The 17,724-nt window shown below is 44.1% G+C and overlaps 2 protein-coding genes across 2 annotated transcripts; both read left to right on the top strand.

Annotated features, from left to right (window-relative positions):
• Positions 1 to 4,738: 4,738 nt before the first annotated feature.
• On the top strand, positions 4,739 to 13,358 carry LOC306991308 (serine/threonine-protein kinase/endoribonuclease IRE1-like; the record flags this gene model as incomplete). Its single annotated transcript, XM_079599039.1, has 4 exons — positions 4,739 to 4,888; positions 8,595 to 8,774; positions 8,908 to 9,139; positions 13,114 to 13,358. The coding sequence occupies 4 exons, from the start codon at positions 4,739 to 4,741 to the stop codon at positions 13,221 to 13,223; spliced, it is 672 nt and encodes a 223-aa protein (XP_079455165.1). The 3' UTR covers positions 13,224 to 13,358.
• Positions 13,359 to 14,436: 1,078 nt separating this feature from the next.
• On the top strand, positions 14,437 to 17,069 carry LOC306991307 (serine/threonine-protein kinase/endoribonuclease IRE1-like; the record flags this gene model as incomplete). Its single annotated transcript, XM_079599038.1, has 2 exons — positions 14,437 to 14,652; positions 16,772 to 17,069. 2 exons carry the CDS (start codon positions 14,437 to 14,439, stop codon positions 16,931 to 16,933), a joined length of 378 nt encoding a protein of 125 aa, XP_079455164.1. The 3' UTR covers positions 16,934 to 17,069.
• Positions 17,070 to 17,724: the final 655 nt, after the last annotated feature.

Genomic DNA, 17,724 nt, shown 5'->3' with positions numbered 1-17,724 from the left:
GCATAACGTAAGATACAAGGTAATGGAGCCTTTTATACATTTTCGTGTTTCTTTAGAAATAAACAATGGACAAACGGTGTCTTTAAACGCCTCAGATGTAAAGTTATTCGCTGTCAAAGTGACGCCAAAATGAATGGGAGTCAATGGAATGCTAACAGCAGGTGGGGGTCCGCTAGCCAATGGGGGCGCCCAGGTCGGCTTCAATGTCTTTCGGAACACTGCCCCCCTGGTTCACTCTCACTACACTTCCGGCTTCTGACTGGTTGCAGTTCCACTCTGATTCCATATGAGGGCGCTCACAGGACGAGTGCAGAATGAATGGTGGTCTATAGAGCTGGTAAGTCCCGCCCCCTCCGTAAAACCCCGCTGGACCTCAAAGTTGAAAAAGCGTCAATGCAAGTGAATGGGAGAAAATAATTATTTTCTGGTCCCATTTGAATTGTGCCATGAATGTGAACATATGTTGTCTGTGAATTTTTTATATAATCTTTCGTGTGAAGAATGCTACAATTTAGCGGGTAGAAGTTTGATACGGGTAGACTTTGTGTGAGAGCACTTTGTGGACTACAACTCTTCGCTGCTTTCGACGCGTTTGAAACGTCAACACCACTAGCACACGGCTCGAGCTCACGGATCCCGCTAGACATGGCTGTGTCTTTGGTGCACTTCACCGCCTTCTTTCAGGGAGAGGACAAAATCGTTGAGGTTGGCGAAAATCACGGGTAAGTCAACTTTATGGGGTGACGTCACATAGTCAAGTCAAGTCAAGAATATTTGTATAGCGCTTTTCACAATACAGATTGTATCAAAGCAGCTTCACAGTAATAAATTAAAATAATAATAAAACGTCCATGTTTGGTAATGCTAATCAATAGTAATATTGATTGATTAATTAAATTGAATATCCCCAACTGAGCAAGCCAAAGGCAACAGTGGCAAGGAAACGAAAAACTCCATCAGGTGACCTAATGGTGACCTAAAACTCCATCAGGTGACCCAATGGTGACCTAAAACTCCATCAGGTGACCTAATGGTGACCTAAAACTCCATCAGGTGACCTAATGGTGACCTAAAACTCCATCAGGTGACCTAATGGAGAAAAAAAAAAAAAAACCTTGGGAGAACCCAGGCTCAGTCGGGGGCCAGTTCCCCTCTGGCGGTTATGAACAGCCGGATTTAACTGTAAGATTAAAACATTTATATGAATGCCTGGTTAAAGAGATGCGTCTTTAATCTAGTTTTGAACTGGGAGAGCGACTCTGAGCAACGAACAGTATCAGGAAGGCTATTCCAGAGTTTTGGAGCTAAATGTGAGAATGCTCTCCCTCCTTTGGTGGACTTAGATATCCTAGGTACGACCAAAAGCCTTGAATTTAGCGATCTTAAAGAGCGCGATGGAATATAGGGCGATAGAAGATCCGTTAAATAGACTGGAGCTAAGTCGTTTAGGGCTTTATAAGTCAGTAACAATACCTTATAATTAATATGGAACTTTATAGGTAACCAGTGTAGAGATGATAAGATCGGTGTTATATGATCATATTTTCTTGTTCTAGTAAGAACTCTAGCGGCTGCATTTTGGACTAACTGTAGCTTGTTTATTGAGGATGCAGGACAACCAGCTAATAGAGCATTACAGTAATCTAGTCTCGAAGTCATGAATGCATGAACTAACTTTTCTGCATCAGAAACTGATAGCATATTACGTAGCTTAGCAATGTTTCTAAGGTGGAAAAATGCCGTTTTTGTAACATATGAAATATGATTTTTAAAAGACAGGTTGCAGTCTAGTATGACACCCAGGTCTTTTACTGTAGAGGATAAAGTAGCAGGACGTCCTACTATGTTAAAGTTGTATTGTGAGAGGTTTTGTGGGCGGTTTTTTGAACCGATGAGTAGTACCTCTGTCTTGTCTGGATTTAATAAAAGAAAATTACGCGTCATCCAATCTTTTATATCTTTAACACACTCTGTCAATTTTGATAATTTAGCGTTTTCATCCGGCCGTGATGAAATATATAATTGAGTGTCATCAGCATAACAATGGAAACTAATTCCATGTTTCCTTATAATATTTCCAAGTGGCAGCATATATATTGAGAATAATAGAGGGCCTAGCACAGATCCCTGCGGCACTCCATAATTTACTGAAGTTATGATCGATTTTTTTCCATTTAAATAGACAAAATGGTAGCGGTCAGATAAGTATGATCTAAACCAGCTTAATGCTTGTCCTTGAACGCCAGTATAATTTTGTAGTCGATCTAAGAGTATTGTGTGATCTATAGTGTCGAACGCAGCACTAAGATCAAGTAAAACTAGTATTGAGATACAGCCTTGGTCAGAAGCTAAAAGTAAATCATTAGTGATTTTAACGAGCGCAGTTTCAGTGCTATGGTCCTGACTGAATCCTGACTGAAACTTTTCATACATGTCATTTTCTTGCAAAAAAGAGCTCAGTTGAGCGGACACAACTTTTTCTAATATTTTAGACATAAATGGAAGATTTGAAATGGGTCTATAATTTGCTAGATTATGTGGGTCTAATTGTGGTTTCTTAATGAGTGGTTTTATAACTGGCAGTTTAAATGTTTTTGGAACATGACCTAAAGATAAAGATGAGTTAATGATATTGAGGAGAGGCTCTTCCACTGTAGGTAACACTTCTTTCAGTAGTTTAGTTGGTATAGGATCTAATAAGCACGTTGTTGTTTTAGATGAAGTGATAAGTTTATTTAGCTCTTTTTGTTCTATAGTTGTAAAGCACTGTAATTGTTCTTGCGGGGTGATAATTGAGGCTGATTTATAAGGCGCGATTGAAGATTGAGTGTTTACAATTGTGGTTCTGATGCTTTCTATTTTCTCAGTGAAGAAGTTCATGAAATCATTACTGCTAAACTGTAACGGGATATTTTGGTCAGGTGACGTTTGTTTATTTATTAGTCTAGCCACGGTGGTAAATAAAAATCTTGGATTATTTTGGTTGTTTTCTATTAGTTTGCGGAGATGCTCAGCCCTTGCCGCTTTTAGGGCCTTTTTATAACGTGACATACTGTCTTTCCACGCGATTCTAAAGACCTCTAAATTAGTTTGTTTCCATTTACGCTCTAATTTACGGGTTTCTCTCTTTAGAACATGCGTAGTATTGTTGTACCATGGTGCTTTAGTTTTCTCTCTGACCTTTTTTAATCTAATGGGTGCAACAATATCCAATGTTCTAGAGAGAATGGTGCTCATAGTGCTAGTTACTTCCTCTAATTCGTCTGTTTGTTTGGGTTCAGGCAGTAACTGAGACAAATCAGATAAGCAATTTGAGAAATTATCTATGGTGGATGGAAGGATTGTTCTGCCTGGTCGGTAACGCGGCGCAGTATGACATAGTACTGTAGTCCGTAATATACAAGTTACCAGGAAGTGGTCACTGACACCATCACTTTGTGGAATTATATCTATATCGGTTGGATCGGTTCCATATGATATAATTAAATCGAGTGTATGATTAAGACGATGAGTTGGTCCGGTGACGTTTTGCTTGACCCCAAAGGAGTTTAATAAATCTGTGAACACAGCCCCTAACGCATCATTTGAATTATCTACGTGTATGTTGAAATCTCCAACAATTAATGCTTTATCGACGTTGACCAATAGATCTGAGAGAAAATCTGCAAACTCTTTTAGGAAATCAGCGTAGGGCCCTGGCGGTCTATATACGGTAGCCAAGGCTAGAGATAATAGGGATTTTTTCCTTACATCTAAGAGCGACATGTAGTCTTTCTCGTTATGTCTTTTCCACAACTGCTAGCCGACGAATCATACCATATACTGTCAAACTTGTAACATGAAAGATTATATAAAAAATTCACAGACAACATATGTTCACATTCATGGCACAATTCAAACGGGACCAGAAAATAATTATTTTCTCCCATTCACTTGCATTGACGCTTTTTCAACTTTGAGGTCCAGCGGGGTTTTACGGAGGGGGCGGGACTTACCAGCTCTATGGAGCTATACCCCTCAAAATCCACTTTTCTCAAGATATAATTTTTTGTCTAGTAATTTGAATGTTGTATTCGAAAGGAGATGCAAAGAAATTGCTTATTGCTGGGTGTTAGATTTTTTAGAGTCACTTATTTGCTTTAAAAAGTCTTTCAAAATGTCAATGACGTCATACACATCATACGACCAGAGATACTGCTTTACGGCAATCCTTCAGTCACTGTGGTGCTTTCGCGCTCTGCACTTTATTTTCTCTCGAGGCATCGCCAGCACAGCTGACACAGGTAAACACACGTGCTAGAAGAGTTTCTGCTAGAATACATTCTGTTCCCGCTTCAGATACCACGATGCCATCAAGCGGTATCTCTGGTCGTAACCAGTCCTTCACTGACCAATCAGCGTTCATTAGCAGAATGCTAGCGTGTTATGGGCAACAACAACTCAACCTGTAAGAAATCGAAAGGACATAAGTACTCGTTCATTCAATTTTCGACCTATAACCCATGTTGAACTTGCCAAACCTACAATCAAATCTGAGATTTCTCAACGGCAATCGGGTGAAAGAGACAAATTTAGCCGTCTAGCTCCATAGACTCCCATTCATTTTGCACTCGGGCGATTGCCCCCAGTGGAACTCTGGTGGAACTACAACCAAAAATTCGGTACAATAGGACTTAATAGGGAGTGAACAGGCTTTCCGTAGACGGTCTCTATATGATGTCTATGGTTGAACAGACTGATGTGTGCTCAACGGCAGTGTTTCTCTTCCTCGGGTCACGATGAGACGCCACCTGACGCTCATAACAAGATCCTGGAGAAGTTTCCGGAGAACATCCCTCGCCAGCACGTCAACATCATTCCTCCGGCCACAGAGAAGACCATAGAAGAGGTACAGGACAACATCAGCACACACACACCACTGGCTTTCACAAGTCACATGTGTCATGAACCCTCGGAGAGAATGTCTGATCGCCAGACACGGGACTTGCACTATGTAGATCACCTTATTATTATTATTATTATTATTAGTCAAATGTCTATGATGGTTTTATTAAAAAAAGAACATGTGTAGCATGGCTTGGAAAAGCATGTGTAAATATGTTTTATTAAATGGGTTCAGTTTTCAAGTGCGTCACATTTTCACACACAAGAACCCTCAAGGTGTGGAATGCCAAAGCTGACATAATAATAAATACATAAATAAATATACGAAGAAATGTAAAAATGCCCATCTCTGATCACTGTGTGACTTCTTGCGAAGGCACGTCCACAAACCTCGTGTGTTTCGTTCGGTCTCCACAAGGTGTCGCTGTGGCCTCAAAGCTTCAGCACTGCAGAAGTAATGCAGAAATAAATCAATGAAATCAAATAAATAAATGTGGAAAATTATACATAAATACAAAAATAATGATAAATACGTTTGTTTGTTTTTACATTTCCTTGTATATTTTCTTGTACCCTCCCTCTCCCTCTCATTCTCCCCCTCCCTCTCCCTCTCCCCCTCCCTCTCCCTCTCCCTCTCCCCCTCCCCCTCCCCCTGGCCCTGCCTCTCCCATATGAACTATTTGGGGGCTCAAAATCTGATGAGGCAGAGTTAGAGTCCTCAACAACAGATTCCTGCAAAAACAAGCGAAGTGTTATGGTTGAAGTGTAAACTTTCTACAGCATAATGTTGGTGTAATGTATTATGATGAATCTTCTTTTTTTTAGGTGAAATTTTTTTTTTAATTGAAAGCATACGTCTAAACGGCGTGTACAAGTTTGGTAGAGGCTACATTCTTGCAAGTAAATATATATAAGATGTACAAAATCATATTTTAGGATACCTAACATGTCTGTGATATTTGTTTATTTGTCTTGCCTCAAGCTATAATGCAAATCGATTTGTAAAATTTGTAGATTCATTTTTGGTAGCTTGATATTATAATATTGACGATATATGGTTATTATATACCACTCAAACATTGCATTGAAGTATCATATAGATTCAATAAAACGGTAACCAATACACTAGGCCAGGGGTGCCCAATCCTGCTATTGGCGATCGACTGTCCTGCACAGTTCATCTCCAACCCTAATCAAACACACCTGCCTTTAATTTTCAAGTGATCCTGACGTGCTCTGAAGACCTTAATTGTTTGCTTCAGGTGTGTTTGATTAGGGTTGGAGATGAACTGTGCAGGACAGTCGATCGCCAATAGCAGGATTGGGCACCCCTGCACTAGGCTACTATAATGACGCTGGCTTGTAAACGTGAGCATCGCGATCGTTTCTCGTTTGAAAAAATAAAACCCATGAAATTATATTCAGACATACTGAAATATATGCCACTGTACCTGGGATGAAGACATTTCACACGCGACGCAAGCAGAGCACCTGCATGTGAACTCCTCCTACAGTGTTCTGGGCTATCATGGTTGTCAACTAATGCACGTGCATGTATGACAGAGTTTACGACAGTAGTAGAGGACAATACTGTTTCTCAACTGTAGGGGGACCCCGAGAGCAAAAAAAAGAAAAGTAACCTAGTGCTGCTTTAATTTTTTTCCATATTTATTTATGTATTTTTTTTATTATGTCAGCTTTGGCATTCCATACCAAGGCTGCATCTTTTCCGTTATTCTGTTTCTGATTAAAATAAATGGTATTTTAAATGTTATAGGGCCAAATGCAGTGTGTCGTCTCCCGGTGATGAATGTGGTGTTTGGCGATCATGCTTGTATATGATACTGGGGTAAAATATGAATGTGTAAACAAAATAAATGAGTGGTTACTTGAAAACGTATGCATACAGAACTGGTGCGTCCCCTCCTCTCTGCGGTGGTGCTTGCGTTACGACCGGGAACTGGAACTGCACCCTCATCTAAAGCATAACGCATCCAGTGCATTTAATAACTACATGAGGAGTAGAAAAGGCAAACGCAGTGCAAATTGCACTTTTCTTTTATGGCTAAACTTCTGGTCCATTCCTGATCGAGTACGCAGTTAATATAAAGCAAAATCTTTATATCAAGCTTTTAAACCAATATTCTCCCCACAATATTTGCATATCCAAAATTTGTCGGAATAACAAATCATTTGATATAAACCCTGTGGTGGGAAAATATACATCTACCCTTTCAAATCTAGACATGTTGAACACAAGGTGTCGTGTCGCCGTCACAAACTGAGCCTTTTATTGAAAAACAAAGTGTCAAACTTGTATCACTCCTTAGTCGTAAGGTATTTTCTATTTTTGCGTAAAAATGACAAACATCAAGATCGTGTGGTGATTGAGTTGCCGTCCGAATCCACATCAAACTATTAAAAATTCACAGATTGAATCCTTTTTTATCACTGCTTAACACTGTGTCTCTTTCCTTCAGTGAGTTTGCTTGTTAACAGCAGGTGTTCATCACTAATGCTCAATCATCAGATGTATTTGTACAGACGTCACATGAGAAACAATCACGTCTGAATAGGGCTCTTGACTACAAAACATAAAACATGCAAAATTGCCCAGAAAAACTTATATTACAAGTATAACAAAATAATTTAGTTATTATTAAAGGGGTCATGACATGTTTTTTTTTTTTTTTATTATTGTTATGTTCCCTTAGGTGCAATTATAGTATTACTATAGTTTTTTTTACAAAAAACTTTTAAAATGTAGTGATTTATGACCTTTTCACACCCTGTTTCTCATCCTCTGATTCAAACAGTCTGTTTTGGGGGTGTTTCCCCTTTAAGAGTTCAGTGTTAACGCCCACTGCTATGATTGGCTAACGTCAGTGCCTATGCATCAATTATTAACGCCCCCAGCCAGAACATTTGCGGATTCAGCGTATTTAAAAAGTAGTTTAAAGTTTTAAACACATTACTTACAGTTTGCGTCGTCGTTGTTGAGCCCAGAATAGTCGGCACGGACTTATCTTTGAGCAACAGTTTTCTGGCAAAGCCAGCATCATATGGGATTTGTTCTCAAAACAGTCATCCTTCAAATGTATAGAACAAACGCTTAAACTAACACTGCCGTGACTGAGACGTCCGCAAAAAATAAATTGCATCCATTTTTCCCTGACGACTGGATCTTTCGCAGCGTATTCAAAGATGTTGTTTGTCCACAGCCAGGGACAGCACATCTGCGGCATCGTAATTTCCCTGTACACAGACCCACTCGCTGTCCGTCCACTGAACACTTGTGAGGGGCGCAGCGCGCGGGCGCGACAACGATGCGAAATGAGCGTAGTTGCCTTGCGCTTAAAGCGTAGTTGTCTTGTGCTGGAGGCGGTCATATGCAAACGCTGGTACGTCACTTCGTACCGTGACGTCACTTCTTACCATGGATCCAGAACGAGCTGTATTTAGAGCTTGATTAAATAAATGATTCGTTTATAATGGGGAGGACGTCTTAAGCTATGAAACTTGCAGGACGTTTTAATGGTACAAAGACCTCTTATATACCAAAAGATCAAGGCAAATTTGGTTTCTCATGTCATGACCCCTTTAATACATTAACAATGTGTTGTACAGATAAGTGTGATTTGATTGGATGCTCGATTATTATCTGTATCTGCCATGATAGCCTGATATGTCAATACCAAACTGTGTTTCAGAAAGTGAATGAGAGCGGGATGGAGGACAGCCGTCCGCTGCCGTCGTCGCTGCAGGAGAAGCCTGGCCGTGTGCCGCGCGCGGAGACGCCAGTGGACTCCATGCTGAAGGACATGGCCACCATCATCTTCTGCACCTTCCTGCTGGCCGGCTGGGTGGCCTTCATCATCACGTACCCCAAGGTGAACACACCCCCCAGAAGACATGACTGACCGTTAGAAAGCTACTCACTCGGTCGATGAGGGGATTTCAGCATTTTCAGATGTGTTTGGGACATGGCTTTTGTAAAATGGTATTGTGTGTGTGTGTGTTCAGAGCATGCAGAAGCAGCAGCAGTTCCAGCAGCAGATGGAGGAGAAGCTCGAGCTCCTGCAGCGCCAGCAGCTCGTCTTCCAGCCGCCCGCAGACCCCGAGTTCCTGGAGGCGGGCCGGACCCGGTGCGAGAGCTCGGCCCACAGCAGCCCCAACATCACCCCGCGCGCCTCCAACCACTCCGACCTCTCCCAGCCCGACGCGGCACACTCCGCCGCGGAGCACGACGACACCGGTCAGCACTCACACACACACACACCAGCGGTCAGCACACTCCTCACACACACACACCACCGGTCAGCACTCCTCACACACACACACACCACCGGTCAGCACTCCTCACACACACACACCAGCGGTCAGCACACTCCTCACACACACACACCACCGGTCAGCACTCCTCACACACACACACACACACCACCGGTCAGCACTCCTCACACACACACACCAGCGATCAGCACACTCCTCATACACACACACCACCGGTCAGCACTCCTCACACACACACACCAGCGGTCAGCACACTCCTCATACACACACACCACCGGTCAGCACTCCTCACACACACACACCACCGGTCAGCACTCCTCACACACACACACACCACCGGTCAGCACTCCTCATACACACACACCACCGGTCAGCACTCCTCACACACACACCACCGGTCAGCACTCCTCACACACACACACACCACCGGTCAGCACTCCTCACACACACACACACACCACCGGTCAGCACTCCTCACACACACACACCACCGGTCAGCACACTCCTCATACACACACACCAGCGGTCAACACACTCCGCCGCGGAGCACGACGACACCGGTCAGCACTCCTCACACACACACACACCACCGGTCAGCACTCCTCATACACACACACCACAGGTCAGCACTCCTCATACACACACACCACCGGTCAGCACTCCTCATACACACACACCACCGGTCAGCACTCCTCATACACACACACCACCGGTCAGCACTCCTGACACACACACACCACCGGTCAGCACACTCCTCATACACACACACACCACCGGTCAGCACTCCTCACACACACACACACCACCGGTCAGCACTCCTCACACACACACACCACCGGTCAGCACACTCCTCATATACACACACCCCACCGGTCAGCACTCCTCATACACACACACACCACCGGTCAGCACTCCTCACACACACACACCACCGGTCAGCACACTCCTCATATACACACACACCACCGATCAGCACACTCCTCATATACACACACACCACCGGTCAGCACTCCTCACACACACACCCCACCGGTCAGCACTCCTCATACACACACACACCACCGGTCAGCACTCCTCACACACACACACCACCGGTCAGCACACTCCTCATATACACACACACCACCGATCAGCACACTCCTCATATACACACACACCACCGGTCAGCACTCCTCACACACACACACCACCGGTCAGCACACTCCTCATATACACACACACCACCGATCAGCACACTCCTCACACACACACACCACCGGTCAGCACTCCTCACACACACACACACACCACCGATCAGCACACTCCTCATATACACACACACCACCGGTCAGCACTCCTCACACACACACACCACCGGTCAGCACACTCCTCATATACACACACACCACCGATCAGCACACTCCTCACACACACACACCACCGGTCAGCACTCCTCACACACACACACACACCACCGATCAGCACACTCCTCATATACACACACACCACCGGTCAGCACTCCTCACACACACACACCACCGGTCAGCACACTCCTCATATACACACACACCAGCCAAACGTCTGGATCGAGACATTTTTCATGTTTTTGAAACACAAGAAGTCAAGCCATCTTCATTTATACAGCGCTTTTAACAATGTAGATTGTTTCAAAGCTGCTTTACAGAGATAAACGTATAATTTAAAGGGCACCTATTATGACATTTAAAATGTTCCTAATGTTGTGTTGGGAGTCCCCAACAACAGTTTTACGTGCATGCAATGACAAAAAACACTTTTGTTGTCGTATAATATGCATTTATTTTTACCTGATTTGCTCACCGACTCCCAAATGATTCGTTCAACGACTCGTTTTCCAAACCCCTCCTTTGCGCGACGCTAATCTGCGTTGATTGGTCAGATGACCCAGCAGTGTTTACAGAGATAATACTTATTGTTTAACACGGAGTACAATGATGCTTTTATCAATTAAATCGTGTTATAATAATGATTATAGTCCACTGCTTTGTAGTTTGTAGTAAAAAACTAAAAATAAGATAAATAATTTAATGTTATGTTAGCGAGCATAGCCCAGAGTTCATATTGTAAAAGCACAATCAGTCTTTGTTTGCGTTAGCCCGATGCATAAACATAACGTTTTTACAAAAAAAAAAAAAAAAAAATGCAGTTACGTTACTAAGAGGTATTATTATATTCTTTAGACAACTCCGAAAACAACGACAAACACTTCACATATCTCAATACAATTGTCATTAAAGACCTAGAAGCTAAACGGCGCTTACACAACAAACAAAATAATTATTAAGCATGCTACATAAAAGCAACAATTATTAATAACACTTACAGGTTGTGATACGGAGGAGGAAGCTGATGCAAATACACTTGGAACTGAGCCTTCCTTCAATATCAGCCGGCTCGCGAATCCCAGTTTGATTGCATTTAAGTTTAGCAATCGTCTTCAAAATCCAAAATGGCGCGAACAAAGCACAAGGCTCGGACTATACTTCTGTGGTATAGTTGTATATATGAATTGTAGCCACTTAGTCTTCAAATGCTGACTTCACTTGAGTCGCACTTCAGAACACAGCGTCTCGTCGCCCTGATATTTTCCCTGCTGGCCTTGGAGCGCAATAAGTGGGCGTCTCGTATTCAAATAACTTGACAAGTTGACGTCATCTAGTCAGAGAAAAAGCTTCGGTCTTCTAACGATTCATAAAAAAGACTCCGAGTCGACTCTCACTTTTGAAAGACAATAACTTTATATACGGTGCACTTTCATATTTCATACTTTGCAGGATGTTTTTGTTCACTTAGATCTATGTTACACACTACATGAAAGGTAAATTTCAAAATTCCATAATAGGTGCCCTTTAAGGTAACAGAGATAGTTTTGGCTTTATAGCGGTTCTTGAATAAAGATATTTTCCAGCTAAAGTTAGTTTTGATTGATTCACTTCCGTCGAAAGGATCATTAGTTATTAAATTAGGGGCCGCTAAGACGACACCGGTCTCTCTACACAGACTTTAAACTGAACCTGTGAGAAACACTGATGGCGCTCACGTGCGCATCAAGAATTAATTCTATAGTTATGTGCGTTTGAATATATGTGCGCATGTTTGTAATTCTCTACAAACCAAGCCTTAACAAACTACTTGTCTGGCCTTAAATTTTACACAGAATTGTATCACGCGAAACCGAAATTATCTCGACAACGCTTTAACCACATAAATTCAGCCCCAAAGACCTGTTTATTTCTATACAAGACATTACTCAGATTACACCAAGATTTAGGGCCCTATCACACACACACACACACACACACACACCCGGCGCCACGCATGTGTGTTCTGCTAGTTTCAGCCCGACGCACTTATCATTTTCACGTCCTGTCCACGTTGTTTAAATAGCAAGTCTATTTAAGTCTCTAAAGACTCTTTGCTAAAGAAGTCTCTTCTGCTCACCAAGGCTGCATTTATTTGATTAAAAATACTAATAAAACAGTAATATTGTGCAATATTATTACAAAGTAAATCATCAGTTCTCTATGTGAATATACAGTAAAGTGTCATTTATTCCTGTGATCAAAGCTGAATGTTCAGCATTACTCCAGTCTTCAGTGTCACATGATCCTCCAGAAATCAGTGTAATATGATGATTATGATGCTCAAGACACATTTATGATTATTATCACTAATATAATATTTCACAATATTACTGTTTTATTAGTATTTTTAATCAAATAAATGCAGCCTTGGTGAGCAGAAGAGACTTCTTTTAAAAAAGGAAAACTTTTGTGTGTGTGTGTGTGTGTGTGTGTGTGTGTGTGTGTGCGTGCGTGCGTGCGTGCGTGCGTGCGTGCGTGCGTGCGTGCGTGCGTGTGTGTGTGTGTGTGTGTGTGGACTTCTGTTTTTGACTCTGCTCTTGTCCTGTGACTGCAGAGGAAGAGTCCAGCGTGGTCCGGATTGGGAAGATCACGTTCAGCCCCAGAGATGTGCTGGGACACGGAGCGGAGGGGACTATAGTGTACAGGCAAGTCCGCTTTATATAGGGATCGAAAATCAATTCCAATCAATCGAATTCTGGAGGACAGGAATCAGATACTCGTTATAAAATTTTAATTTAAATTCCTCTTATCGATTCCTTTGAGAGTATTTCAATATGACTTTACACCATTCAAGCGCGAGACGACAGTTTATTGGACCCGTGCAGCGGAAAGAGGAGTGTGTTCCTGCGCAAACGTTCCCTGCTGCAGTTTCAGAAAACAACTCTGACCAGAGAAACCCAGTCTAAAGTCAGCGGCGCATTAGTCAGATGCTATTTTAAGGGCGCATGCTTGGCCATAATGTAGCATGTGAACAACACACACACACACACTTTGCTTCTCTCATCTACACAGACGCAGCAGTTCATATTTTTGCAAATCATACATAATTACAAGGAAAAATATTACCACACGAGGGAGATCATTGTGGTGTCCATGAAGATAGGCATAGATCTAGATTACACATTTACCCAAATTATTATCCGCCTGTTTAACCGAAGCTAATAGTGTGGGTTTCTCCATCATCCCCAATGTCACTTCTCTGTGTTTTACGGCCCTGACGAGAACGTCGGTTTCCTCGGCTGTGAACCGCTCCTGGCGTGCGCCGGCAAATCCGCCGTTATAATAGCGATCCGCCATGGAACAAATGCGGCGGCTCTTAAAGGGAATGTGAGAGGACGCTCTGATTGGTTTATTGCACGTTACGCCCAAACCACACCTATGAGTAATGAAGCGACTGCAGACCAACACATTTTAGATTTGCGTCGGGCGCAAGAGTAGTTTATCCCGCCGGTAAAATAGCAACAGCGCCGGGATCCGCCCACAAAGTTACTTGCGTTTCAGAACGTTACAATAGGGCCCTGAGTGTGAATATCTACGTTGTTGTTTTTTACCTTATTGGAATCTGAATTAGGAATCGATAAGAATCAGAATCGTTCAAATTAAAACAACTACTTTGTAGTGTGTGTGTTTGTGTGTGAGTGTGAGTGTGAGTGTGAGTGTGTGTTTGTGTCTGTGTCTGTGTGTGTGTGTGTGTGTGTGTGTGTGTGTGTGTGTGTGTGTGTGTGTGTGTGTGAGTGTCTGTGTGAGTGTGAGTGTCTGTGTCTGTGTGTCTGTGTGTGTGTGTGTGTGTGTGTGTGTGCTCTGTCACTCTTCCAGACTCAGAGTCTCTCTGTGTGGTTTATGAGTGAACTGTATTGTTGAAGCGAGCGCTGTGTAAATGAAGGTGTCTTGCCTTGGGTTCAGGGGTCAGTTTGATAACCGTCCCGTGGCTGTGAAGAGGATTCTCCCAGAATGCTTCAGTTTCGCTGACCGTGAGGTTCAGCTTCTGCGCGAGTCGGACGAGCACCCGAACGTGATCCGCTACTTCTGCACCGAGAGAGACCGGCAGTTCCAGTACATCGCCATAGAGCTGTGCAGCAACACACTGCAGGAGGTACACACACACACACACCCTGTGCAGCAACACACTGCAGGAGGTACACACACACACACCCTGTGCAGCAACACACTGCAGGAGGTACACACACACACACCCTGTGCAGCAACACACTGCAGGAGGTACACACACACACACACCCTGTGCAGCAACACACTGCAGGAGGTACACACACACACACCCTGTGCAGCAACACACTGCAGGAGGTACACACACACACAAACACACACACACACCCTGTGCAGCAACACACTGCAGGAGGTACACACACACACACACACCCTGTGCAGTAACACACTGCAGGAGGTACACACACACACACACACACACACACACACACACACACCCTGTGCAGCAACACACTGCAGGAGGTACACACACACACACACACACCCTGTGCAGCAACACACTGCAGGAGGTACACACACACACACCCTGTGCAGTAACACACTGCAGGAGGTACACACACACACACACACACACACCCTGTGCAGTAACACACTGCAGGAGGTGACACACACACACACACACACAAACAACCTGTGCAGCAACACACTGCAGGAGGTACACACACACACACACACACAACCTGTGCAGCAACACACTGCAGGAGGTACACACACACACACACACACACACACACACACACACACACACACACACACACACACACACACAACCTGTGCAGCAACACACTGCAGGAGGTACACACACACACACACACCCTGTGCAGTAACACACTGCAGGAGGTGACACACACACACACACACACACACCCTGTGCAGTAACACACTGCAGGAGGTGACACACACACAAACAACCTGTGCAGCAACACACTGCAGGAGGTACACACACACACACACAACCTGTGCAGCAACACACTGCAGGAGGTGACACACACACACACACACACCCTGTGCAGTAACACACTGCAGGAGGTACACACACACACACACACACACACACACCCTGTGCAGCAACACACTGCAGGAGGTACACACACACACACACACACCCTGTGCAGTAACACACTGCAGGAGGTACACACACACACACACACACACACACCCTGTGCAGCAACACACTGCAGGAGGTGACACACACACACACACACACACACACACACACACCCTGTGCAGTAACACACTGCAGGAGGTACACACACACACACCCTGTGCAGCAACACACTGCAGGAGGTACACACACACACACAAACACACACACACACCCTGTGCAGCAACACACTGCAGGAGGTACACACACACACACACACACACACACACCCTGTGCAGTAACACACTGCAGGAGGTACACACACACCCTGTGCAGTAACACACTGCAGGAGGTACACACACACACACACACACACACACACACCTGTGCAGCAACACACTGCAGGAGGTACACACACACACACACACACACCCTGTGCAGCAACACACTGCAGGAGGTACACACACACACACACCCTGTGCAGTAACACACTGCAGGAGGTGACACACACACAAACAACCTGTGCAGCAACACACTGCAGGAGGTACACACACACACACACAACCTGTGCAGCAACACACTGCAGGAGGTACACACACACACACACCCTGTGCAGTAACACACTGCAGGAGGTACACACACACACACACACACAACCTGTGCAGCAACACACTGCAGGAGGTACACACACACACACACACACACACACACACCCTGTGCAGTAACACACTGCAGGAGGTACACACACACACACACACACACTGACGCTTCACTGCGGTTTCTCACACACATCAGAGACAGAGATATATGTGACAGTATCAGAGCTTTAAATCTGGCCTAAAGTGCTCAGTGTAATTTCTGTTGTTAGGCAATGCAGTGTATTGTTGTTTATTTGTAAATAATTGCTTATTTCTGTGTTGTGTTGTCTTGTGTTGTGATGTGATGTGTTGTGTTGTGATGTGTTGTGTTGTGTTGTGATGTGTTGTGTTGTGATGTGTTGTCTTGTGTTGTGATGTGTTGTGTTGTGATGTGTTGTGTTGTGTTGTGTTGTGATGTGTTGTGTTGTGATGTGTTGTCTTGTGTTGTGATGTGTTGTGTTGTGATGTGTTGTGTTGTGTGTCAGTATGTGGAGCGGAAGGACTTTGACCGGCACGGCCTGGAGCCGGTGACACTGCTGGAGCAAACCATGTCCGGACTGTCCCATCTACACTCCCTGAACATAGGTGACCGTCATCTGGACGTCAGCGGCGCGTGTGTACAGGAGGAGCTCAGGAGTAACATCTGATCATTCACTCTCCCCGACACGTCACCCGAGACGTCTTTCTCTCTCCAGCCGAACAGAAATGCAGGTGTGTGAGGAACACACTCCAGATGTTCTCCATATAGTGACTCCAATGGTCCAGCGGGTCGAAGGTCCAGATGTGAGTTTCAGCTTCAAAGTCTCTCACGATCCAGCCGAGGAATAAGAGTCTTATCTAGACAAACCAGCCGCCATTTTATATAGAAATAAACATTTATACACTTTTAACCACAAATGCTCATCTTGCACTCGCTGTGATGCGACACACATTACGTAATCACGCTGAAAGGTCACGCGTGACGTCGGCGGAAAAACTCTAATCTCAGACCCTGTTTACACGAGAACGCTCGCGGGTGAAAACGTAATTTTTTTTTATGGGATGTGCCTTTCGTTTACACGGCGACGGCGTTTTTGGGGCTTAAAACGCAAAAAAGTGAAACCCCCCTCCAGAGTGGAAATCTTAAAACCGCTCCACCGTCGCGTTCCCGTCTAAACGGTAAAAACGCAAAAGTCTGCTAGACAGTGAAGGCGTCGCGTACGCGTTTACGTCACAGGCATGCGCCAGTACAGGAAAATAACAAAACATTATCAAACTAAAATATAACATTAATTTCACTGACAAAAACAACAAAAAAATCTGTAATTTTTGAGCGACACGTGAAGAGCACTGAGGGTTAAAGCAGCAGCTTTACCGTATTAAACATGAAGAACTGTGTCACTGCGAAATATAGTCTCTTAAAACGTATAAAAACAAATGCGCTACCTCAATGCTAAGC

The sequence above is a fragment of the Phoxinus phoxinus genome (genome assembly GCF_949152265.1).
Source record: "Phoxinus phoxinus genome assembly, chromosome: 23".
NCBI classification, from domain to species: domain Eukaryota; kingdom Metazoa; phylum Chordata; class Actinopteri; order Cypriniformes; family Leuciscidae; genus Phoxinus; species Phoxinus phoxinus.
The sequence above is the reverse complement of the archived record's forward strand: the minus strand, read 5'-3'. Positions and strand labels throughout refer to the sequence as shown.